The following is a 25844-nucleotide window of genomic DNA, read 5'->3' as shown; positions in this document are numbered from 1 at the left end:
TGTAGTCATCTGGGGATCAAATTCTTGTTCCGAACTGCACTATAGTCCTGGAAGTATCTTGTGTCTCAGCTGCAGCTGCCTTAGTCGAGTGGCTCGAGCGCTGCCACGTGAGGGTCAAGTACCGAAGCTGAGACCTCAGACCGACTACTTGAAACAGCCCAACATTTCCCCGACCAATGAAACCCTGACAATCTTCTTCAGAGCTTTCTTGTTGGATGAGAATCAACTTTAATCTTACAGTGAGATCTCAAGCACATACTTTAAGTGGGTGGTAGAAGTCAACAAGTCGTGCAAATAGTGCTGTGTCAAAACATTAAGTGCATGAATAACATACAAGTGTCCCAACATGCTGCAATGAAATTGGAAGTCAACTGTTTAAGAGGGTAATGGAAAGAGGGAAGGCAGCATTGGAACGTCTGCTGCTTTTGTGTGCATTGTACGAGAGCGCCATCATGAGGTAAGGAGCTGAAAAAGGTGGTGACCTGGATGTGAGGGGTCCAAACGAATTTTGCATGCCCTTGTCTTCGTCGTGGCAGGACGCGGTTCCTCAAGAGTTGGTAGGTGGGTCCCGGTAATTTTTTCGGGAGCCTGGACCGTACGTTCCGATCTGATTGCGTCCTTCTTTATAGCGGCACCGAACTTGAAATTGAAACAATTCAAAGACCGTTGCATTGAACTGCCCCAAGAGCAGGCTTCTTCAGAAGACACAGGAAGTACATCCTCTGCTTGGTCTTTTTGAGGGTGAAGTTGATGTTTGTCTCCCACTTCAGGTCCTGAAAGAATTTAATTCACTGGGACATAGTCTCAAGAATAGACAGAGGGCAGTAGGCCAGCATGAGGGGAAGCTGTGGCGAAGGATGTTTCCTGAAGTCCAAAATCATTTCTACAGTCTTGAGTGTGTTTAGCTCCAGGTTGTCCGTGCCGCAACAAAGCTCCACTTCCTGTTGATGAGCAGACTCGTCACTGTCTTTGAGGACCCCGATGAATGTGGTGTGCTCTGCACACTTTGGGAGTGCGACAGGTGGGTGCAGTCATTCATGTCGCAAGAGAGAAGAGCTAATAAGAGAGGACAGATCTTGAATATGCATGTGGATGAGGTGGTTTCGCCTCAGTCACACCTCCTTTTCCTGGCCATCGAGGAGCTATAGACCCACTGCCGGATGTCAGGCAAGAAACTGAGGTGGAGAAGCTTGTGGGAGAGGAATATAATTCAGAGATGATGGTGTTGAATGTAGACCTAAAGAAACAGGAACCTTGCGTAGCTACCTGTACCGTCAAGGTGTACTTGCATTTGAACGCTTGCTTTATTCTGTCATAAAATCCTTCATCCTATACAGTAGAGTCTGGCATCTTTACTGGTCAAAGGCAAATAAAGGTATGCACAAAAAATAGTGGTGGGGAAAGAAGTCCAAATAATTTTGGTGAGAAATAATGTGCTTTGAAACATGAACACAATGACGAAAAAGTGATTGTGTTTACTAAACGGGATCGCTTTGACTTGTAATAAGAGGCCCTTGATCTGTAAGATTGGCCTGACAACAAGGGTATGAGGACATCTCATTATTACCAAAGTGTTTACTTGGTGCGACTCCGTAATCCATATATTGCTCTAAAATAATTAACACTATTGTTAATCTCAGCTACCCACATTAGTATTTCAAAAAACTGTACGTCACTGTGATGTCATGCTAACTCCGTCAGTGATGACCTGACTTGGAGAACCATGAATCACATTTCGTTTGTAACGGGATAATGCACAATAACTGATCACGTTTACGATTAAGAATGTGGCAGTGAATTATTACACAATTTGAAAGTGACACCTGGCAATAAACATTTCAAAGTCAAACACTTTGATAAACAATATTTTAATAAATGATCTGGATGACACATTCAACTACCATTCACTGAACATTTAGTTCTTATATGGTTAATTCAGAAAATTACAAGGATGGTTATTGTATTAAAGAAAAACAGAAATAATACATACCACCCACACACGCGTGGACACACATACCTATACAAACACTTTTTCAAACAATAACGACAATGGCCCATGACCAAAGAAGGCAGGTTTGGAAGCACCATTCGCTGCTGATTTCAATTTAGGTATGGAATGGCAGCTCGAACGTGGTCATAACTGTCGGTGCCAACTTCATTCACTTCATTTTCAGTGTTATTTTATCTATTATTATTTTTCTCAGTTTAAATTATTTCCGTGATCAACATTCTTTAATCAAAGTAAACTGACAAGTTTGTCCATATCTGTAGTCATAGGATGTGTAGCCACAGAAATGTTTAACACCAAAAATCAGGTATCGGGATTCATACTTACATATGGAAAAAAAAAAAAAAAAAAAAAAAAAATTCTAGTTCACTCACGGTAGTACAAATATTTCAGCTTCTTCACAAAAGCGGCTCCCAGTGGCAATATGAGGCGGCATTAATGAACAGCGATGGCGTTGGTCTCAGACCTATTTCAGTCACGTACAGAGTCAGCCCTCTTTGACCTTGGCAGCAAGTGCAGAATTCTCTTGTCGAATGGCCTTGTAGTCTTCTAGAATCCTTTCCAGATTAGCCACTGTTTTGTTACTAGTTTCTGTGTCAATCTGTGGACAATTCAAATAAATGTTAATTACTGGAATAAAAGCAATTCAGATACTAAGGCATAATCTACACACTCTCTGCACGACATAAAAAACATGGCGCTACCAGGATACAAGCCAGTTAACAACGAGAGGTGATGGGAGAATTAAACTACCCTGCCTTTAAACCTGCTCCTTTAAAATTAAATGGAACACGAGAAGCACACAATTTTTGCCCAGCGCTGTTGTATGCTTTTCTTTTAGGGGTTTTTTTTTTGGCATGAGGGCTTGACACATACCAGTGAGGCGTTTGCAACTGTTAAGTTGTCACTAGGTAAATTATTTGAGTCTTCATGGATTGTTCTTTTCTAGAGATGACTTTTTTGAAAATGATTCCATTAGTGTTATTCATTACATAACTACCTTGAATGGACAGTATGTAATTTTTGTTCAGTGCGGAAGCGGGGGTGGGGGGGGTTGTTAAATAATTGTCACTTTTGTGAGTTTTATTCATTGTAGGTCACCTCCTCCAAGTCTTGCGTTCACACTGTGCTTTAAATACTGACGGTAGGATAAATCATCAGATATCTTCTTCACTGAATTGGAATAGAACTTAAATCCATCCATTTTCTGAGCCGGTTATCCTCACGAAGGTCGCGGCATTGCTGGAGCCTATCCCAGCTGTCATCAGGCAGGAGGCAGGGTACACCCTGAACTGGTTGCCAGCCAATCGCAGGGTACATAGAAACAAACCAGCATTCACACTCACAACCACACATAGAGGCAATTTAGAGTCTCCAATGAGTTTTTGAGAGGAGGAGGAAACGGGAGTGCCCGGAGAAAACCTACGCAGGCACGGGGAGAACATGCAAACTCCACACAAGTGGGGCCGGTGTGACGGTTTAAGTGCTCCCCTGTGCTGAAAAGTCTCCTTGTGATTAATGCGCATGCGTTACTAACAGGGGAATGCTGTGTATGTAGCAGAAGCTTCCTGGGAAATCCCCCGGTGTCATAGTTCCCCTTCTTCTACATAGAGGGAGCTAACATATCTTATATCCTAACCCTAACCTAACCTTAAAACAAAAGTTGATAAAAAGATATACATATATATGTACGTTTGCTGTGTTCATCTTTCTGAGAAGTCCATAGCGAACATGAACACTCGGCGACAAGTTGTCGAATGGCACATGTTGAAGCATGGATGAGGATGTTTCCGACTGGCTGGAAGTTTACAAAATATACGCGCATGCGCATTAATCACAAGAAGACTTTTCAGCACCGGGAGCGCTCAGACGGTCGCACCGGGATTTGAACCCAGGTCCTCAGAACTGTGAGGTCGACGCTTTACCGCCACCATTCCGCCGAGGATAAAATATGTAAAGGAACCGCTGCAAAGCTTCACATTTTACGAAATTAACTCGAAAATTCCCTATCTAAAAAACAAAATAGCCTACAACAAATCTTACCTGCTCTTCAAGATCTCGTATCTCTCTCAGAATTGTACCAATGTCTTCAATGGTTTGGATCAATTGACTGCAGTTCTATAGAAGAGGAGACAGTGAAATAGAATATTGCAAAGAGGAGGGAAAATAATTGTAGTAGAGAAAAGGATGAATGTCTGATTGTACTTCATGTAGTGCAGCCAGAAACTTGTAGGATTTGCGGACAGACTCGTCTTTTTTGGCGTCCTGGCAATGATCACAAAATAAAGCATTAGATTTTGTCCACACATGAATGGTAGCAAAAGAACTTTAGGTACATCTTGCAAGTTCACAGAGACGTTCTAAAGCCTTAAACACACACACAAAATAATAGAACAATTCAAAACTGCTAGATACAGGAGTTTGACAATTTGCTAAAAGTTAATAGAATGAAATTGTAACTAAGGAAAAGACACTTGTGTTTTAAGGACCTTAAAAACAAGCTCATCTGTCACAGCAAATGTCCTGTCCAGTTTTCCCGTGAGGTTGTTGATCTCTTTTTGTAGTTCTTTAGTGTCGGACAAAATCTGTTAAAGAAAGAAAGAAATAGGTGGTAAAATGGATGCACAGACAAGGCAAGCATTACTGCGTTCCTAAAACTGCATCACTACAGACCAAGGTTGTTTGAGCACTAAGGTATTGTTACTCTTCCTAGTCGAGACTCAACCAACAGTTAAAGGTACTTGGACAGATGAGAACTACTAGCGTCACATCATTTTAATTCGACAAACAACTGAAGCGCACACTTAATAGCATTTGAGGGGTTTGTAAAAAGTTACCCAAGGAATGGAATCTTTATTACATTTTTCTTTCAAAAAACTAATAAAATAAATGTTGCTGGCGAAGTCTCGGTACAAGTCTTACCTTGGTGATTTCTTCCTTCTGTTTCTTGATATTGTTCACAATCTCGAGAATTCTCTGTGTATATGATGCCCGAGACACATCCTGGGGAAGCCTTTCCAACTCTGTTAACTGTATTGAAAGAGAAAAGGCAGAATTATAGACAAAAAAAAGCATGTAACCGATAATGCAAATTCACTTGCATTTAGTATTACAAAAATATTGGACCATATGAAGTGTTATTTTATATAATACATGTGTTTGTAGCAGCACACTGGATGCCTGGTTAGCCCTTCTGCCTCACAGTTGAGAGGAGCTGGGTTCAAATAAGGGTTCGCTTGTGTGGAGTTTGAGTGTTCTCCCTGGGCCTACATGGGGTTTTTCGGGGTACTCCGGTTTCCACACACATACCAAAAACATGCGTGGTAGGTTGTTTTGAAGACTTTAAATTGCCCATAGGTGTGACTGAAAGTGCAAATGGTTGCTTGTTTATATAATGAATTGGTTTGCGAGCGGTTCGCCGTGTATCCCATCTCTCGCCCAAAGATAGCTTGGATAGGGTCCAGCAGGCCCAAGACACTAGTGAGGATAAGTGGTACAGGAAAAAGTGATGGATGGGAATGTAGTTGGAGGGAAAAATGCACAGATATTATTTAGAAACTCTGGTACCAGCTGCTTGTATATTTCCTCCTTCTTCTTGGCCTCGTCTGTTGATACACGGATTTTGTCTTGTAGAACTTTTATTTCTGAGAGCTTTTTGGACGATTCCATCTGAGAAAAAAGGGAGGTAAACTAAAAATTGTACAGAACAAATTTAAATGAATCATCATTTTCTCGTGCATATTTACATCCTGATTGCTGCAGATTTCTTTAAGTCTGCGGTGTTCGTCGATGAGTGGCGCACGGTGTTTCTCCCACTGGGAGGCCAAGTTCAACACGCGTTTGGCACTGGCCTCCACCTGAGCCTGCAGGAGAAGGCAGCGATGAACTTTGTGGTCTTGCGGCACTTAAAGAAATCCAAGTCCACTCATCTCTCCAACCTGAAGTTTTACTATGTTGTTTTCAGCATCTGGTAATAGGTCAATGGTTTTCTTCTTCAGCTGGATCTTTTCCTCCTGCTCAATGTTCTGTAGCTCTCGTTGCTTGTACTCGTCAAGCATCTACACAGACGGGCGTTGGACAAATCCACACAAGATATTTTGTCCGATGAACCGCAAATGGATTTCATGCTCCAAAACACAGCATCACAGAATTAACCATCTCCCAAAGTCCAATAATACGTTTCAACCATGCCTAAAAATGCCCACCACAGTAGTGATATTTGCTTCAAGTCGGATCATTTGCCAGCCAGCAGTTGAGTCATTCTATCAAGTCACCTAAGTACGACATAAGTATATAAAATTTGTTTCGGTTAAAGAGCTTAGTAAAATGTAAATTATTTTCATCTCCTAGTTTTGACCAAAGAATAAGTGGGCTCTAGTGAGATAACATTAATAGCAGTTGTTGCTAAGCATTAGACAAAACCAAGGAGTTTTTTTTTATAAGTCTATGTTGGTGAGTCACTCCATAGAGCTATAAATAGCAAAAATATGGGACCTTTAACAGACTTTACTTAAAATAACCTGTCAAGATTAAAGAAAAAAACACAAGGGATGATTATGAGGCACACATTTTCTGTTATAACAGGGTGTATGATGCCATTAGAAAATAAAGAAATATCATGTCTGTGCAGATGAGAGAGTGAATGAGTCGATGTTACCTGAGCATTAGTGACACTCAGGTGCTTTACTTCCATAGTTAGTTGGTCCACATCATTGCAAAGCTGCTGAAATTGTTGCTGCAAAGATGCCAGCTCCTCCTGCTGACTCTGATGGTTGTCACCAGCTGTCTGCCACCCAGGGGATGGCGCTGCTTCTACTTCCTGATCCAATGCACACAAAAACAGAGAGCAGTGAATAATTTGAAACAATTCATTGGATTCATTCTGCACCACCAGGAGTATGCACCTGTGCAAAAGTGAACTTCTGGGAGTGGGTAAAGTGAGAGCCCTTTGGTAGGTTTTGACCAGAAGAAGCAGACCCCCTGAAGGATTGCAGTATGTCAGACAAATCAGAGGTGGCGCCAAGACCACCAAAGGCACTTTCCATTGGGGGAAGAGCAGCAGAACGCAACTGCTCCTCAATACGTTTATGTAGCCGAGTCAGTTTTCGGGCCTTGTAGTCCTGTGTGAAAGGAGACAATTGTTAAGCATAGGTTGTACAACTAATCTGAACATGTACAGCAAACGTTAATACATAGCTCTTTTCACAATGTTGCATACACTTGCAGGTGAGCAAACGCCTCAAGTTGAAAAGGTCCTTAGTGCTGCAAAGCATGCTGCAAGAATGTAAATAGCGTTTAAAGTTCATGTTTTGTCTCGATTATTTTTTGAGTCATTCTTTTGTTATTTGCTAGTTATGCTATTTTCTTTGGTGTGGTCTAGTAATTTTATGACACTGAGAGTGTGAACAACATCGTCTTTAATGACCTGCCTACACAGGCAGTGTGTGGGGCAATGTAAGTTTCTTGTGCTTACAGATGTAAAAAGAAATTATTCCTCTCTGCATTGTGAGTGCCATCTTTTGGCAGCTTACATAAACACTAAAACACGTGGTAGCATACATGCTAGCAATGTGACCAGTGTGTTCAGGCGTACTTTCGTTGACAAGTCACACAACAATTGTGCAAATAAGCTACGCTGTCCATTCTGGATAAAATTCAAGCCTTTTTATAAATGTAAATCTTTTTTTGTACCTTGTATGTTCAGTACTCTTCTCTGTAGGACTATTTATAAAGTCCACTCGATTTATCCTCACACACATTTCTGATTGATTGATTTTTTCCAATGTAATAAATAAATAAATAAAACATCGAGATATATCTAGCAGTACAATCCCAAACATTTGTCCTCATTCTCAGTCCAGGTCAGGGGTAGTCACTCACGTTATGCCAATCGAAGTCATCTCAGTGCCTATTTATAAAACGTGAAATGTCTATATCTGGCGGCACAACCCCATAGAAAAGTTTTTGTCATCATTTTCAATTGAAGTCAGTGGTATTCAATCAACTTATACTACGCGAAAATACTCTTGCATCACTTAATTTATATACAAAAATTATGATTTAAGTACAGTGAATACTCCGGTCTCAAACATATCGGTTTTCGAATGCAAATTTCAAGATTTCTTTGCTTCTGTTTTCAAATGAAAATCGGTACTCGAACGCCCCCGACAAAACCCGGAAATAACATAATGCGCGCGGCCCGACCAGCTGACCCACAACGCGCTTTGTTGTGAATTTCCACGCCGTTGAAAAAACCCAGTATGTTACTTATTGAACAAATGAGGAAAAAAAAAAAAAAAATCGCTTTTTTTCCCCCCTCATTATTGTTGTTTAAACTTATTCTACACTTTTGTCAATTAAAAAAAGTCTACATGGCTGGGGGCCGAGTCGCAACAGATACGGCAATGCACTCCCAGCCTAGCCTACTCTACAACCAAAGCATAAATTTAAAGCAAAAAAATAAATGTATTTCTTAAATCATTTTATTATACAAAGTATTTAAACTATACATGTATTTCTACTATGCAGTTTATTATCAGGAAAAGCTAAAAAAAAAAAATGGGGTTTTCGAACAAATCACTTCTCGAACTGCCTTCTGGAATGGATTGTGGTCAAGAACCGAGGTTGTACTGACTAGCCATTACACACATGCATAACTGTAAAGCCTTTGGAATCATATGTTTGTATAGATTTCTGTTTTGACATATTTCAGTGGCAAGCCAAATGTATTTACCTCCGGAGTAAGACGAGACAGGAGTCCCTGACTATTCCACTCATTTTCCCATTCCTGTGCCGCACTGAGCTCAGATGTGTGCTGCTCCAGTAAGGACGCCGCCACAGAGGTATTATGGGGGAGCTGAACAGTGACAAGGGGAAGAAAATCTCGCTGGTAGTCTCTGATCTCTGAAATTATGTCACACAGTGCAATTCAATTGCAATATCTTGTGAACTACATTACAAACATCAGCAAATGTCAGATGAACGAGCAGTCACCATTGTAAATAGTCCTAGTAGAATTACAGAGGTGTGAAAAAGTGTTTCTCCTCTCCTGATTTTTTTTTTTTTTTTGGTCAATTATTTCCCATCGTCTAACAAATGTAAATATCAGTCAAAGAAAACACAAGTGAACACAAAATTCAATATTCAAATTAAGGTTTTCATTATTAAGGGGGGAAACCAACCCTATAATATATATATAAATATAGCCTATGATAACTGGTTGGGTTGTCCTTAACAGCAGCAACTACAATCAAGCATTACGATAACTTGCAATGAGCCTGTGGGGGCACCGTGGAGGCATTTTGGACCACTAATCTTTGCAGAATTGTTATAATTCAGCCACATTGGAGGCTTTTGGAGCATGAACTGCCTTTTCAAGGTCACACCACAGCATCTAAATAGGACTGTGTCTTGGCTTCATTTTGTTTTTCTTGAGCCATTCAGAGGTAGACTTGCTTGGTGTGTTTTGGATCACAGTCCTGCTGCAGAAACCAAGTTTGCTTCAATTTGTGGTCACGAACAGATGGCCGGACATTCTCCTTCAGGATTGCTTGGTAGACAGTAGAATTTTTGGTTCCATTTATCAGAGCAAGTCTTCCAGGTCCTGAAGTAAGGAAACAGCCCCTGGAACAACATACTACCACCACCATGTTTTACTTTTGGTATCATGTGGTGTTTCTTTTACACCAGATGTAACGCAGCACCTTCCCAAATGTTTTACTTTTGTTTCGTAAGACCACAGTACATTTTCCCAAAAGTGATCATAAAGGTGTCTTCTGGCATAATTGAGACAGGTCTTAGTTACAGTATTTTGACTTGACTGTTTTTCGTCTTCCAACTCTGCCATACAGACCATTTTTGCAGTCACTAACACTGACCTTAAATGAAGCAAATCAAGCCTGCGGTTCTTTAGACCTTGATGTTTCATGATCTCTTGAAAGATTCGTCACTGCACTGTTGGGGTCATTTTGGTCAGCCTGCCACTCCTGGGAAGGTTCACCATGGTTCATATTTTTCACCATTTGTGCATAATGGCTCTCACTGTGGTCCACTGGAATTCCAAAGCTTTAGAAATAGGTTTATAACCTTTTCCACACTGATTGATCTCAATTGCATCTTTTCTCATTTCTTCCTGAATTTCTATTTTCTTCAGCATGATGTCTAGCTTTTGACAATTTTTAGTTTACTTCACTTTGTCAGGTATGTCGTCCATCCATCTATCCATCCATCCATCCATCCATCCATTTTCTACGGCTTTCGCGGGTCGGGTCGTGGGGTAAGTAACTTCAGCAGGGATACCCAGACTTCCCTTTCCCCAGCCACTTCTTCCCGCTCTTCCAGAGGGATCCAGAGGTGTTCCCAAGCCAGCCAACAGACTTAGTCTCTCCAGCCTCTCCTGGGTCGTCCCCGGGGTCTCTTTCTGGTGAGACATGCCCGGAACACCTCACAGGGAGGGCAATCACTTTCACACAAGAGCTATGTAGGTTTAGACTTTTTTTTCCTACTTTAATAATGACAAAAAAAAAAAAAACATTTTACAAGTGCGTTTTGTGTTTACTTGTGTAGTCTTTCTTTAATAATTAAATTTGTTTGAAGGGAAACATTTAAGTGTGACAAAAACACACAGACACAAAAAAAACATTCAAGACAGGGCAAACACATTTTCAGATCACTACGTAGACTTCACTGAGATGATTAATCATCAGCCATTACTGTTAACCTACGCTTACCTTCAAGTGATTTCTTCCTTGGTTCTTTAAAACAATGAGGCAAACTGAGGGGCCGCACATGGAAGCTGTGCAAGGCCACAAAATTCTATGGACAGAAAAGAACATGTCAGAGAACAAAATAAGCATATAAGTTCTTTTAAATGTGCTTAAAGAGCTTTTAAAGTGATAACATTATCTGTAACCTCCACAGCGGTGAACCTATAGTAGCAAGAAGACAGTACCCACAGGATCAGTGGGTACTGATTTTCTCCCTTTCCAATATTTTTACTACAAAACCGAGAGTAAAGTGCAATTTTAAGAGTTTACTTGTGTTTCACCATGCAGTGGCAGTCTGCAGTTTGGAGGGACCCAAGGTGCAACAAGCTGGGCTTTAATAGCAGCAGCAATAGTTCTCTGAAGAATAGTTGATTTTCCTACAGGGGGGAAAAAAGAAATTTGTCTTACCCCTCAAAATAGTCAATCCAGTATTAAAATGGTACTCATTATGGGAAGAATGTGGACCAGGAGCCTAATGTCTGTTTGCGTAATATGTTGTGTAAAGGGAAGATATTTAAAAGAAGTCGGACACTTGAGGACTAAAGAGAGGCAAAAAGAATACATTGAGATGTGATTAGGAATGGGGAAAGTAGAAAACCATTAAAGAGGAAGAAAAATGGAAAGGCAGTTGGTCTTGATGACATACCATTAGAGGTATACAACCAATTTGGAAAGGTGGCTGTGGAGTTTTTGACCATTTTCTTTCTCAACTGAATTCTAGCGAGTGAGAAGATGGCTTAGGAATGGAGGAAACGTACGCTCGTGCCCATTTTTCAAGAATAAAGGTAATGTGCAGAGGTGTGGGAAATATAGAGGAATAAAGTTGATGAACCACACAATGAAATTATGGAAATGTGTATTGGAGGCTAGACTCAGAGCAGAAGTGAGTATTTGTGAGCAACACTATGGTTTCATGCCCAGAAAGAGTACCATAGAACCATTATTTGCCTTGAGGATATTGATGGAGAAGTACAGAGAAGGTGAGAAGGAGCTACATTGTGTTTTTGTGAATCAAGAGAAAGCCTATGGGAAAGTATCGTGAGTGGAACTGTGATACTCCATGCGAAGCTCTGGATTGGCAGAAATAATATACAGAACATGTACGAGGGCAGCGGTAGTGAAGGGTGGAAGACTAAATATATCAGTCCAAAGCGATGGTGAGCGCGGTCATCAAGTGAAGAAATTAGTCAAAGCAGGTTGGAATGGGTGTAGGATGGGTGCCAGGTAAGTTATATGACAGATAAATGAAGGGCAGAGTTTATAAAACAGTGGTGAGGCCGGCCATGATGTACGGAGTAGAGACAGTGCACTGAAGAGACAACACGAAGCAGAACTGGAGGTGGCAGAAATGAAGATGCTGAGGTTCTCCCTGTGAGTGACAAGTTTGGATGAAATTAGAAATGAGGGGCCAAGGTTAGATGTTTTGGAGGTAAAGTTAAAGAGGGCCGACTTTGATGGTTTGGACATGTCCAGAGGAGAGTGAGTATATCGGTAGAACGGGAGAGCGAGAAGAAGACCAAAGAGGAAGTTGATGAATGTCGTGAGGGAAGACATGAGGGCAGTTGGTGTAAAAGAGGAAAATGCAGGACATAGGCTTACATGGAAAAAGACGACACGCTGTGGTGATCCTAATGGGACAAGTCAAAAGGGAAAGAAGTACTGTACTGCACTATAATGTACTGTATTTATTTTTTGTCACAGGGTGAGTAGTTTTATTTTATTCCTATCTTATTTAACCCAGATCAATTCATTTCTAATGATGGAGGTGATTGCATACCTGTTGGCTGGTCGGAGGCCTCAGCATTTTCTCTGGGCAGTTTCTCCACAAGGAACATGAGTAGGGAGCGAATCTCCGTTTCGCTGCTGTACAGGAAGGTTTGATAACCTATCTCGCCTTTATAACCAATGTCCTACAAATAAATTTTACATTTCATTGTTAGGTCAGGCGTGTTTTTGTCATTTCTTTTCATGAAAATTCAAGAAATAAAGCTCAATTTTAACTGCTTGTAGTATCCTTTATATAAATAAATTTAAATGAGAAAGTTTTATTCCAGGAACACTGAAAAGCAACAAAAGTTTGGTTTGTCTCTTTGCAACTAGTACCAGTTTTTTAAATAAATGACATACAATTTTTGGGGAGAGAGTACATTGAAATGCACAGCGTTAAATAAATCTATCCCTATAATCAGCTAAATTATCCATCCATCCATTTTCAAACACCATTAATACTGGTTAGGGTAATGGGACGGTGATTTTGGATTGAAAGGCAGACTACACCCTGAACTGGTGACCAGTCAGAAGTAGGCCACATATAGACACGATCAACCATTCACACTCACATTCCCATTGTCACTGAATGGGAACTGAAACCACGCTGCACACAACCAAGTCGGGTGAGTGTTCCACTACAGCCATCAGTGACTGAGCTTAATTATTCATCTGTTTTAGAGTTTTCTTTGTCTAAAGTTGTATGTGGGCTCCAAGGGTGTAAAGCCAAAGTAAGTTCAATCCAGATGTGATAAAGGTTGGAGCATAAACCGGGAGAACGCACAAACTTCACACAGAAGGATGATGTTGAACAAGTATAATAATGTAACATAGTAACAATGCAAATTTCTCAGCTAAAGCAGGTTTTTGTTTTTCCATCCAAAGGGCTTCTTTGCCTCACTCAAATAAAAACAGCTGCTCCACATGCCAATATGTCTTATATATGTCTTACCTGGCAGGCCTGTGCCAGGCTCGTGCCGACCCTGAAGCGGGCAGACATGCCAGGCGGGAGGGAGGTTGGCAGCGCGCCACCCAGGCCAGGATCGATCACCCTGATACATTTCACCACAGCCTCCACTATCAGCTCACTGGTGAAGTCTTTGAGGCTACCAACCTCTTCACTCAGCTCTCTACAAGAAGCAGAACAAATGTATTGGAATGTGTGTTGTTGTTGTTTTAACTGAAAGATGACTGTCTTACTGGATCATATGATGGCCTGTACATATTTAGCTGATTGACCTACAATGCAAAATAAATGTTGTGCTAGCAATGTTGCCAACCATGGGGGTGAATAAACACCCTATTCATCCGTCACCAAGCACCTAAATTTAACACATTTCTTATGATCAGCAAGCACATTATTCGACTCCTGATTCTTGTTAAAAGACTTGTACTGATGTCATGTTTTATACTGTTCTTCATTTGAATACTAAATGCTTAACTTTCCTTGACTACTGGAACTGTTTCCCTTGTGGATGAAAAAGGTATCTCTGTCAAAGTTTAGAACCCTAACGGAACCAAATACTTACGTGCCGACTTGTTTTAGGGCGTGTATCAAGATTTTGTCAACTTCCTCCATGTCGGGCGTTTGAATCAACGCGCAGGAAACAAGCAGCGCATCGAAGCCTTCAGCTTTTTGGACTAATGAGTCAATGGGCAGATTGTGGCTTCCCCATTGTGGCAAAACTGCAGGAGGACAAGCTTCAGTCGGCTAGCATTTAGCTACTTATTCGTGAGCAGAAACTCAGCTCTCAAAAGTTACTTCTCTTGTCCAAATCAAACCAGGCGAATAAATCATACACAACCTAATCCAATCTGCTCCTGCTAAAGACTCAAATTTACAATTCTGTCCGACTGTAAAGGCAGACAAATGAAAAAAAAATAAATATACAAACGCTTAACAGATGGGTTTATGGGAAATGAAGTATTTTCACCCGAATAAATATGCAACCACATGGAAATATGACTACAATTCCCGTCGTACATCAAGATTACTGTCTCATGACATGATTTAGGGAATGATTGCATGGTATAGAATCTTTTTTTTAATTCAAATTATTAAAAAAAATACACCTTTACATCAGAGAGTAGTTATGGATCACGTGAAACTAAATTTAAAAATAGATTCTTCATTTTAGAAGCACTTCAAGAAGCGTTCAGAACTATTGTACAGTACACGTATACAACATAGGAGATGGTCAATAGATGGCAGTAATAAAATGTGCAGGTCTTTTATGAAAGGAAAAAACCCGAAGAAGGCCATTAGCGTAGTCAAGCGACTCGGCTAACTATGTTATTGATCACTTCGTTGGTGTAGATGGAAGAAGGGATTTTTTTACGGAGCCACTTTGATCTAAAACGAAGTTGGTAAAATGGCAAGCGACGAAGAGCGGGGGGTGGTTCGAGTCAAAGTGAAGGTATGTCGGCCAGTTAGCCCGCAGTCTTGTTGCCCTCCCCAGAATAATTTTGGCCCATGTTATCTACTTTGTATGGATATATTCATGTGCGACTACATGTAAGATGCACTCCATCATTTCAATTACATGTAAGGGTCAGCTCGGATCGTGCTACCTGCGAGATTGAGATTTTTAATGGTCACCATTGTTGCGTAGTCAGCGTGCGTTGACGTCATGCTGTTTTGATCGACCATGTAGTATTTATTACCTTAACGTGTTTGACATAACTGGCAAACATTGAGCTAACACACGGCAAGAATGACAAACCTACTTGAACACTAACGTCAAAGGGCTTCGGGATGACGTCACCTGGTTCGAACGCCACCACGCGGGTGCGTCATATTGTTACAGTCAAATGGACAAGTAGCATTAATATGGTCATTGCTATCATGGCGTTTGTATTACTCATATTTATTTTGCGTTCTGGATCCCAACTAAACATTAAGCAGACATTTTAACGACGACGGACGTGCCAGGCAGTTTTGTCCAGTAACATCTGCACAGTTTATATAAATAGCGGCTGCGGCTCAGTTGTCCAGAGAATGGAGGCTCACTGGTTCACATGCCGGTGTGACAACTGTTTTTGGACAAAACACTGAACCCTACTTTGTTCCCAGTTGCTTGGCAGTGCCTTGCATGGCAACAGTCGCCCATTGGTGTATGAATGGGTTAATGTGAGTGTTTATAAAGCACTTAGGTACTGTGATGGTGGCTTTATAAATGCAATCTATTTACCAAATAAATCTTTACAAAAGCATGCTTGATTTTCTTTATACTCACCCGTACAATGATAGAGTACACTCTGTTCTACACAGCATGCTTTGTCTCTAAGACTATTTAAAGCAAAACAAACATTGCTTATGTTGTTTAAAAATAAAGTCTACAATTACATTTTCGACAGGCTATTTTTAGGGTAATGTATCACAGAATGGATATTCATACGTATAGATTCGAGTGGGTGGCACGGTGGAACAGCTGTAGAGTGTTGGCCTCACACTGTTGATCAAATCCTGGCCCACCTGTGTGGAGTTTGCATGTTCTCCACGTGCCTGCGTGGGCTTTCTCCAGGCACTCTGGTTTCCTCCTACATCCCAAAAACATGCATTCATTGGAAACTAGATTGCCTCGAGGTGTGATTGTGAGTGCGACTGTTGTCTGTCCCCACATGCCCTGCGATTGGCTGGCAACCAGTTCAGGGTGTACCCCGCCTCCTGCCTGATGACAGTTGGGATTGGCTCCAGCACACCCGCGACCCTCGTGAGGATAAGCAGCTCAGAAAATGAATGGATGGATAGGTTTGAGTGATGTTTTGGCTCTAGATTGTAATCTACTGTACTGTAATGCATTTTAGAAATGTGATGGAGCACTTCCGGTGGAGTTTCGGTCCTTTGCTGTTGACCCTCAAATTACATCACTGGAAGTGTTGCAGCATATTCTAATCAAAGCTTTTGATTTGAATGGGTAAGTCTGGTTCCCATGATTAAACTTATTTTGACGTGACAATAACGAGTAAATCTGTTCGCGACGTGTCAAATTTTGTTTTTGTTTGCAATCTAGACGGCGAAATTTTGACATCAGTTACATGTCTCGAGGTGGAAGTGTTGCAGAGATGTACCTGTCTTTAACATCTGATGGGGATTTAAATGCTGCATTCGCTAGTGCAGCCATACCCTATCTGCAACTCAAGATGGACGTGAAACCTTCAGAAGACAGTAAGAATGCAAATAACAACATGCTACACGCACACACATTGGTGTGGACACCATACTGAGGTCAGAAATGTTTTTGGGGGGTTAAATGTAGCACAGCCAGATCTGGCTTTTTTGGGGGGAAATTTCTTATGTTTCAAAATGACGTACACTGCTATTGTATAGTTATGTTATCCTTAGGAGGTAAGCAGGAGGCTGGTGTTATGACGTGTCAGACAACTTCCAGGATTGATGTTTAAATAAATAAATAAATAAAATACAACTACCGTATTTCGCAACCATAAGGCGCATTGTATTAAAAGGCGCAGTCTCAGTTGTGGGTGCAATTTCAGTATTTAACACATATATAAGGCGCACCGCACTATTGGGCGCAGGCACGGTGGCGCTCACGAGACAATGAAACACAATTGTACCTTTTATTTTTGTAAGCAGAAGAACAAGCTGATACTTTTTTTCCCCACTGCAACGGGTTTAAGCAAGTCCCCTGTCCACACGCCATCCTCACACCAAATCAAAGTCATTACACCACAGCAAACAGAACAGCACAACTTTTCATCCATCCATCTTCTTAGCCGCTTATCCTCACAAGGGTCGCGGGGAGTGCTGGAGATTATCCCAGCTGTCAACAGGATAAAAGCGGGGTACACCCTGAACTGGTTGCCAGCCAATGGCAGGGCACATCTAGACAAACAGCCGCACTCACAGTCACACCTAGGGGCAATTTAGTGTCCAATTAATGTTGGATGTTTTTGGGATGTGGGAGCAAACCGGAGGGCCCGGAGAAAATCCACGCAGGCACAGCCTTCAATGAGCTGGACTGAGGCAGGGATCGAGCATGTCATGATCCGTGGCCATCCATAAATCATCGCAAAGTAGTTGGGCAGGATCTGGGTTAACATCCTGAAGTCACTAAAGAAGAAAGTTTGCACAAAGACGGCGCTGAAACTGCTAAACAATGACCAGAAGGATAAACTCATACAAATGTGTCGGGACATCTGCGGGCATCTTGAATTCGCATCAGGCTTACTAAGAAGAGTCATAAGTTTTTCCACACACTCATCCGGCAGATGAATGTCATGGCAATATTGTACGTTGATGTTTTTCCATCAGATGATTTTCTTGACCCGAATAATCATACAGCATGCATCCTTTGTCAGAATAATTGGGTGTGTAAATTAGCCACTTCATCAAACTCTTCTGGGGGTATCCCAAGGTGTTCCCAGCCCAGCTGAGAGACAGAAAAAATTTTAACCCCCTCATCATTACTGCACATGAAATTGGTGAACTAGTTTTGGAATCAGAAATCAAGGTTAATGCGTTTTTCAACTATTGTTCATGTTTGGTAACAAAAATGATTGCAATATCTCAACATTATCATTTATGATATGACAATTTGGAATTTTGGTTCAGATTTGAACAAGAATCATGAAAGTTGACACACATGATTTGCCTTGGCAGCCCACATAAAATCATGTGGCGGGCTGGATCTGGCCCCCAGGCCTTCAGTTTGATACGTGTTTTAATTGAACCGTGGTAAGGACCAATGCTGGTGGGGGTGGGGGGGTGACCTTTATGCTAACAAATCCTCACCTTGTTGCTGTGCCTTAGCTCATAATGTGCAGCATAATGCACTCGAATTTGGTGTTCATACTGACAAGAGTCTCATGCTTCTCTGTTGTTATTTGATACGTACACATTTAATGCAGTGGTACAAGAGAAGCAGAATTATGAGCGAGTCTGCCAAATCCATGATGCATTCTATCAAAACATTTAATAAGGTAGAGCAAGTTTAGGACAAAAGTCGCTGATGGTGTAGTGGTACACACAGCAGACTTTAGTGCAGGCAGCGTGGGATCGATTCCTGCTCAGTGATTGTATTGATTCTGCCCTGCGACTGACTGGCGACCAGTTCAGGGTGTAGTTCGCCTTTCCCCTGAAGTTCACCTGTGACCCTTGTGAGGATAAGTGTCTTGGATAATGGAACGATAGAAGTTTAGGATAACAAGGGAGAAGGGAATGATGTCCAACTGGAAGTCACATTGGAAAGGAAAAAAAAAAGACTGCGTGGGCGGCTCTCTGCTTGTTGATTTACAAAGGTGTTCCATATCCATATTTATGAAGTATTAAAGAGCCTTGTATAGCAAAAAAAAATGGTAGCTGCTTAATCATTGTTTGTTGGTAATACTTTTACAGTGTCATTCTTTGTTCAATTTTAGGTCCTGTAATGGAGGACTGGGACATCATCAGCCCCAAAGATGTGATTGGCTCTGAGCAGCTTCTGGCAGAGAGGACGAAGTCGTTGGCATCTGCTGCTCTTCCCTTCACCCAGTCTTTAATGTCCCAGGTTTATAACCTTACCCATTCTCCTGTAATTGACATATGTCTCTGTACTCATGCGGTTGTGACATTTCTGTTTAGGTTGGTCGCACACTGACACGAGTCCAACAGGCGTTCAGCTGGTCTTACGGGGAGGAGATCAAGCCTTTCAAACCCCCTCTGAGTGACACCGAGTTTCATAGTTATCTCAATGGTCAAGGACAGTTGACACGACCGGAGGAATTAAGGCTGCGGATATACCATGGGGGCGTTGAGCCTTCACTACGCAAGGTGCGGTTGGTCCATTAAATACTAATCCGCTAAAATACATTGGCAAAGAATTCCCAGTGCTCATTTTTGTAAGGAATTTCTTGAAAATAACCCCCAATTGGTCCACTGCACAGATACATACCGGTGTCAAAAAAACCATCAATTACAAACTTATGGGTATTTTGGTGGAACTGCTTTTCCTTTTCTAGTACAGTTAACATTGACTGTTCATCTTCAGATCTACTGATATGGACACGGCTGATCGGAATTTCCCCTCAAAGCTTATTGCTAGGTTTCCAAGGGATTTGGGTTTGACTACCCCAGTGGTCTTCAGAAACTACAGGTAGCAATCACAGGGCTGTGAGAGGGCCTGTATTGGCACATAACCTTCAGGTGTCTTCAAAAAGGACTCTGTAAACTGTCAAGGCCACTTGGGAAGGGGAACCCGACCCGGACATCAGTAGTACAATCCAGTAGTAGAAGACTAATGACAGCCTCCATTGACATAGTTAACAAACTTCTCTGCGGCAAGGTGCCTGTTGTGGATGAGATTTACGTAGATAGCATGAAATCGGGACATGTGTGGTTGTTTTGCCTTTCCTTGTTGATGTTACATTTAGGTCAGTAAGAGCCTCCACGGACTTGACAACAGGGGGCTAAAAGTTTTTTCAAAGGATGTTGTTGGATTATTCTGGATGACATTTTTTTGGGTTGTCTTCAGGTTGTTTGGCGCTACCTCCTTAATGTCTACCCAGATGGATTGAGTGGACAGGAAAGAATGGACTACATGAAGCGAAAGACGAGAGAATATGACCAGTTGAAGAAAGAATGGACGACCCACGTCAGTCACGAAGACATTGAATTTATCAGGGGGAATGTACTCAAAGATGTTTTAAGGACAGACCGTGCCCATCCCTACTACGCAGGCTCAGAAGACAGCCCACATTTGACTGCTCTCACAGATTTGCTTACTACCTTTGCCATCACGCATCCACAGGTGTTTATAGCTCAATTTTTTTGGCTATGAATTTGGCATTGAATATGTCCATTTGACTTATTTTAGAAACATTTTTGTCTGATAATGTGTGGCAAGACAGTGTTGTCAAGAATACTGAATATACTTGAGTTGGGGTTTGAAACCCGAACCACTTTTAGGTACTGCCACAACAACATGGCTTCTTCCTCTTATTCATTGTCTTCAAGAAAGAGACGAACAGTTCATACACAACAAAAAGACAGCATAGCATTGTAAAAACACATTTTCCTCTAAGGCTTGACCAAGACTCACCTGCAAATTCAATAGAATGTTTCAACAGGGGCAATTTCTAAGCACAAGAAATTTTCTTCTGAGAGAAAAAAACTTTTGGCGATGTCCTACGTTACATTTAAAATTGCTGTCAATTTTGCATCCCGATAAGATTTGGACGAACCTTGTTTTGGCATACACATTCAACTAGAAATAAGTTTATACGTGAACAAAATTGGTTATTGGTGGTTTCTCTTAATTGTCAAGAATGAAAGACGTGTGTTTTGATCTTTGTGTATTGCTTCCTTTTCAGATCTCGTACTGTCAAGGAATGAGTGATATCGCTTCCCCTATATTAGCTGTGATGGATAATGAAGCACATGCCTACATTTGCTTTTGCGGCATTATGAAACGTTTGGAGGGGAACTTCCGGCCTGATGGACATCTTATGTCAATTAAGTTCCAGCATCTAAAATTGCTTCTCCAGTACTCGGATTATGAATTTTACTCATATTTGGTTTCTTGCGGAGCTGATGACCTTTTCTTCTGTTATCGTTGGTTACTTCTGGAACTCAAGCGAGAGTTTGCCTTCGATGATGCTCTACGGATGCTTGAGGTCACTTGGAGTTCCTTGCCCCCAGACCCTCCTGAAACTGAAGTGGAACTCCTTGGACCACTGCTACAGACCAATGGAACGCGTTTCACAGACAGAGACATGACCACGGGCAGTCGCCTTGGGCCCGACTGGGATTTAAAAGATAAGCAGCGCAGACAGCATATGCTTCGACCATCAAGAGAAGAATCCGATGTCGGTTGGAATACTGTCACAGAGGACTGTCAGAAAGTTGGACCTCGAATTGATCGAGGTATTGCTCAACCAATTGTGGGGAGGGCAGGTATGGTGGGTCCTTCTTTGGAGGAGAGTTTTGGCAAGTTTAAATACTATACTGCGCAACATGAAGATTCCTTTGATATCAAGGACACTAAGCAGCAACAGAGTTTGAGCAATTCACAGTCAATATCACGGATTCCAGTTCGTCAGTCTACCACTGATAGCGAAGAGGATCCCGGAGAAAGAACACCGCTCATAAAATGCCACAACAATGGATTCTCACCGGAATCATCACCTCCCCTAGTGCCAGTCTGGAAGAGTGACACCCTATCTCATTCCTCTTCAGCCTTACCATCTGGTTGGGCAGTTGGAACTCCCGACTCTCCCTCACAAACTACATTTGGATTCACAACCAGTGGAAGAGAGGCCTTATCAAGAACTGTCCCAAAAGTAATCACATCTTCTGCACAATTGCTCAGGGGTACTGGGTTGAATTTGACAAACCCTACTGTAAAAACATGTGCTACATCTCACACCCATGCTCAAAATCGTTCCTTTCTCTCATCACCAATTTTGCCTTTTGGGAGGGGTCCATCACAATCTGGCTCCAAGTCATCTGCTAACAACCTTCCTTCTCCTAGCAACAGACCCTCAAGCACCACCTCTACAAACATGGACAATTCCCCCAAACTGGAGACCGGCATCAAACCATGTTCTCTTCCACCTCCCCAAGAGTTTGGAAAAGGCAACCCCTTCATGCTTTTTTTGTGCTTGTCTATCTTGCTGGAACACCGGGACCACATAATCAAGAACAGTTTGGATTACAATGAGCTCGCCATGCACTTTGATCGCCTTGTCCGGCGGCACAACCTGGGCAGGATTCTACAGCGAGCCAAGGCGTTATTTGCAGACTACTTGCAGAGTGAAGTGTGGGACTCGGAGGAGGGGGATGAGGTTAGCTCAGACTCTCCAACATCAACCACTGCTGCTCAATACTCCCCATCTTTAACCATATCTTCTCGACCCATTTATAGCCCTCTATCATCCCCTCAGTCTTCTTCTCGGAACTCAACCTATAACCTGACAACGACCATTCCTTCGCCAATAGCTCAAGTCTCCCTTTCGCATATGTCGTGACTTGCAAAAGTACCCTTGACTTGCCATTCTTACTAGCGCCTCAGTAAGGTGGCCCACCATTGCTGTGGACTATTTTAGAACACTTTCCACGTTGAATTGGGCAATATCTATAAGGGTAATTGCATAAAATATTTATTCCAGTACTGATCACATGTTATTTGTGCTGCTGTCACTTGGAGTTATCAACAAATTTGATAAAGCTTTTACTGTACCTTCCTAGATGACTTCATGCACAGTAATCGCTCTCCACCCCGACACACAGATTTTAAGAGTGAGACTAGATAATCTAGTCGGAATAACATAACTCTGGCTGCTTAATGGATTGCACCCATTATGTTCTATTTATTTCATTTTTTGTATAAAATCAAGTTATGTCAGACTCTTAAGACAAACAAAATACAACATTACTCTGAAATTAGACAAAGATGACACTGCCTATAATGAATAGCTTCCCGTGCATTTAGGAAAATAATTTAGCAAAGTGGGACCACGGTACATGACTGGTTAAAACATCTGCCTCACAGTTTTGACGACCCGGGTTCTAACCCGGCGTCACCTCTTTGGAGTTTGCATGTTCTCCCCGCGTCTGCATGGGTTTTCCCTGGGTGCTCTGGTTTCCTTCCACATTACAAAATCACGTATGATAGATTCATTAAATGCTAAATTGTCTATAGGTGTGAATGTGAGTGGAAATGGTTGGTTGTTTTTATATGCCCTGTGATTGACTGGCGACCAGTCAAGGGTGTACCAAGCCTCTTGCCAAGAGTCAGCTGAGATAGGCACCAGCATACCCAGATCCCCAGTGAGAATAAACCGTATGGAAAATGGAGGCATGAATTTAGGAATATGGAAATCCCCTGTCTTCTGTCATTTTGACTTGGTTACCTTAGTTTGGTCTTTTTCATAATCTGTCCTCCTATGAAGTATTATTTTCATTTGTAGTCACTGGACTTCCAAGATTGTTTTCTCAAGTTCTCATGTATATGAACGCACATACTTGCGTTTACAAAATATTTGGGTTCTTGTTTTCTCTCTGAGCTACACAGACATGACTAAACCCAATTGGGTCTGGCAGCAATTTCTAAACTTATATATTGAGATATTCTCTAAATTCGCAATGACACAAAAAGTCTTGGATTCCAATATGAAAGCCCATAACGAATGTGATGAGACCCTGTATAATATATCAATTTTTCTTGATTTTCTTGAAAGTCCTTTATGATATGATGTGATTTCAAGCAAACTAATATTAGTAATTCAATTCCCATTGAATTATTATATAATAAAGCTAAAATTAATTGACAACAATCCATGTAATTATATGGACTGGTCACTATTTCAAGAGATGGATCAATTTTGCACATTGTTTTTTTTTTTTTCCCTGTTTAGTTGAATTGAACAAAAGAACCACTTAAACATCTCAGTATGTTGATCTATAGTTTCTGAAAGCTGCTAATGAGTTCCTGCTCTACAGCCAATGTTTTTGCCGTTGCTTCTCTGAGATTCAGACTGCAGTATAAAGTGTAATAGCACATGATGCTGGATTATTAGAAGTGCCTAATAATCTGGGGATTCCGAGGCCTTCAAGTGGATTTCCATCCGCGCTGCAAATATCTCTCGCTGTTGTGTAGGTAGTGCGGCCCTTCTGGTGGATTAAAAAAAAATAATAATAAAACATTACCTGCTGTGTTTTAGCAACATTTTAATTAACTGGTCAGTTGGTGCCATGAACAAATGAGCCATCCGTATTTGTGAAATGCTGTTTTCGCCCAGTTGATTAGGATTTTAAAAAATTACATTACAATTAAGACAAACTACCATTAAAACGAAGCAACACAAATTTGCGAGGTTATCATACTGAATTCCATTGTTGTCAACTTTTTACTTGTCTCTAATGGTGTCAAAAGGAAGAGAGTATAACATGCTATTGTATCATGGTTGGACCACAATATTGCTTGTATTTTTTCTTTTTTGGGTTATGAACGTGCTCATTGAGTCAGGCCTGTTGTACACTTTTCATGCATATAAAATGGAAAAGACTTGATTTAATTTCGGTGATTGTATGCCAATAATCCCCCCACCACCACCACACCCCCCATGCTGTTGCCCAAAACAAGATATACTTTTGAACACAATATTAAGGTCTAAGGGGCCTTTTTTTTTACCACAATGATTGAACTACTTGAATTAATGCATATTTCAGAAGTGTGCTTTTTTTGTAAATTTTTTTGAGAGGCCTTTATTTTATTGTGTAATATGATTTATTTTGTATTTATTACTCTAAAATTTGCTCTTGCCTTCCAACCCTCCTTGTTTGCAGATCCTATTTAATATTTTACAAAGTACCTGGCTAGACAGTGAGCCAATGTGAATTTGTAATATAAATGATTGCAGTCAAGAATTGCAATGCAGTTACACTTTTTAATTGTATTTACAATATGATTGTATAATGGGCACAAATAAATATTCTCTACAACTCTGTTTGTTTCCACATTTTGGCAAAGTTCAATAAAATTTTGCTATCATCTTAAGCGTGACTTAGTAAAAGATGTATATCATTTCTTTGTTAAAAAAAAATTTCAAGTGCTTCCTAGGCCTATACTTAATTTTTCGTCTTGTCAGCAAATCAGCTCCTTGCCTTCCTTGTGTCCTATCTGAATCTCATTTCTGTTATAATGTATTCAGTTTTTGCCTTTTATCCTTATTGTGGTAATATTGGGTATTGTTGCTGTGATTTTTGGAAATGTAAAAGTAAGTTTTTGTCTTCTTGACCGAGCTTTATGAACAGAGGTCTGGTCAGCTTCGAACAAAGAGGCGGATAAACATTTGTGCTCAACAGATTCTTTTGTTTTGAAATGATAAGAAAATAGCAAAATACTATAAATGATAAATAGTAGGGAAAATGAGTAAAATCGTTTATTTTGAGAAAGTAATGCATTACAATTTTAAAACTTTCTTGTTTTTAATAAATCAGTTATCAGTAGGTGCAACAGTTGAGCAGCTTGTTAGAGCGTTGACCTCACAGTTCTGAGGACCGAGGTAAAATCCCAGCCCTGCCCAAAAATATGCATTAATTAGAGACTCCAAATTGCCCTTAAATGTGATTGTGAGTGGGAGTGGTTGTTTCTATGTGCCCCGTTGGCTGGCAACCGGTTCAGGGTGTAACCTGCCTCCTGCCCAATGAGAGCTGGGATAGGCTCCTGCACTCCTGGGACCCGAGTGAGGATAAGTGGCTCGAAAAACGGATGGATGGATAGTTATAATTAATGAGCCAATTTTTCAAATCAAATTAAACATTGCTAGATAAACAGCAATATCTAGGGCAGCGGTCGGCAACC

At 41.1% G+C, this 25844-nt stretch overlaps 2 protein-coding genes across 4 annotated transcripts; one reads left to right on the top strand and one right to left on the bottom strand.

The window, feature by feature from the left end:
- Nucleotides 1–1849: 1849 nt before the first annotated feature.
- Nucleotides 1850–15245, bottom strand: ccdc22 (coiled-coil domain containing 22). 3 transcript variants are annotated; one of them, XM_061841000.1, is made up of 16 exons: nt 15112–15245; nt 13493–13670; nt 12551–12683; nt 11044–11150; nt 10738–10822; nt 8742–8911; nt 6913–7128; nt 6666–6827; nt 5947–6066; nt 5755–5871; nt 5576–5677; nt 4931–5038; nt 4498–4593; nt 4214–4273; nt 4052–4126; nt 1850–2609 (listed from the first exon to the last, which is right to left on the bottom strand). In XM_061841000.1, exons 2-16 carry the CDS (start codon nt 13538–13540, stop codon nt 2496–2498), a joined length of 1713 nt encoding a protein of 570 aa, XP_061696984.1. In that variant the 5' UTR covers nt 13541–13670; nt 15112–15245; the 3' UTR covers nt 1850–2495. The 3 variants fall into 3 exon arrangements, with proteins under 3 accessions (XP_061696984.1, XP_061696992.1, XP_061696974.1); XM_061841008.1 differs by having other exon boundaries at nt 11055–11150; nt 15112–15244; XM_061840990.1 differs by lacking the exon at nt 15112–15245 and adding an exon at nt 14070–14437.
- Nucleotides 14621–24991, top strand: tbc1d25 (TBC1 domain family, member 25). The gene is made up of 7 exons (XM_061840975.1): nt 14621–14957; nt 16348–16457; nt 16554–16708; nt 18922–19049; nt 19124–19312; nt 20013–20288; nt 20851–24991. The coding sequence occupies exons 1-7, from the start codon at nt 14913–14915 to the stop codon at nt 22504–22506; spliced, it is 2559 nt and encodes an 852-aa protein (XP_061696959.1). The 5' UTR covers nt 14621–14912; the 3' UTR covers nt 22507–24991.
- The last annotated feature ends 853 nt before the right edge of the window (nt 24992–25844 follow it).

Source organism: Syngnathoides biaculeatus, chromosome 2 (genome assembly GCF_019802595.1).
Source record: "Syngnathoides biaculeatus isolate LvHL_M chromosome 2, ASM1980259v1, whole genome shotgun sequence".
Lineage (NCBI taxonomy): Eukaryota > Metazoa > Chordata > Actinopteri > Syngnathiformes > Syngnathidae > Syngnathoides > Syngnathoides biaculeatus.
Note: the sequence above shows the minus strand (reverse complement) of the source record. Positions and strands in the feature narration are given on the sequence as shown.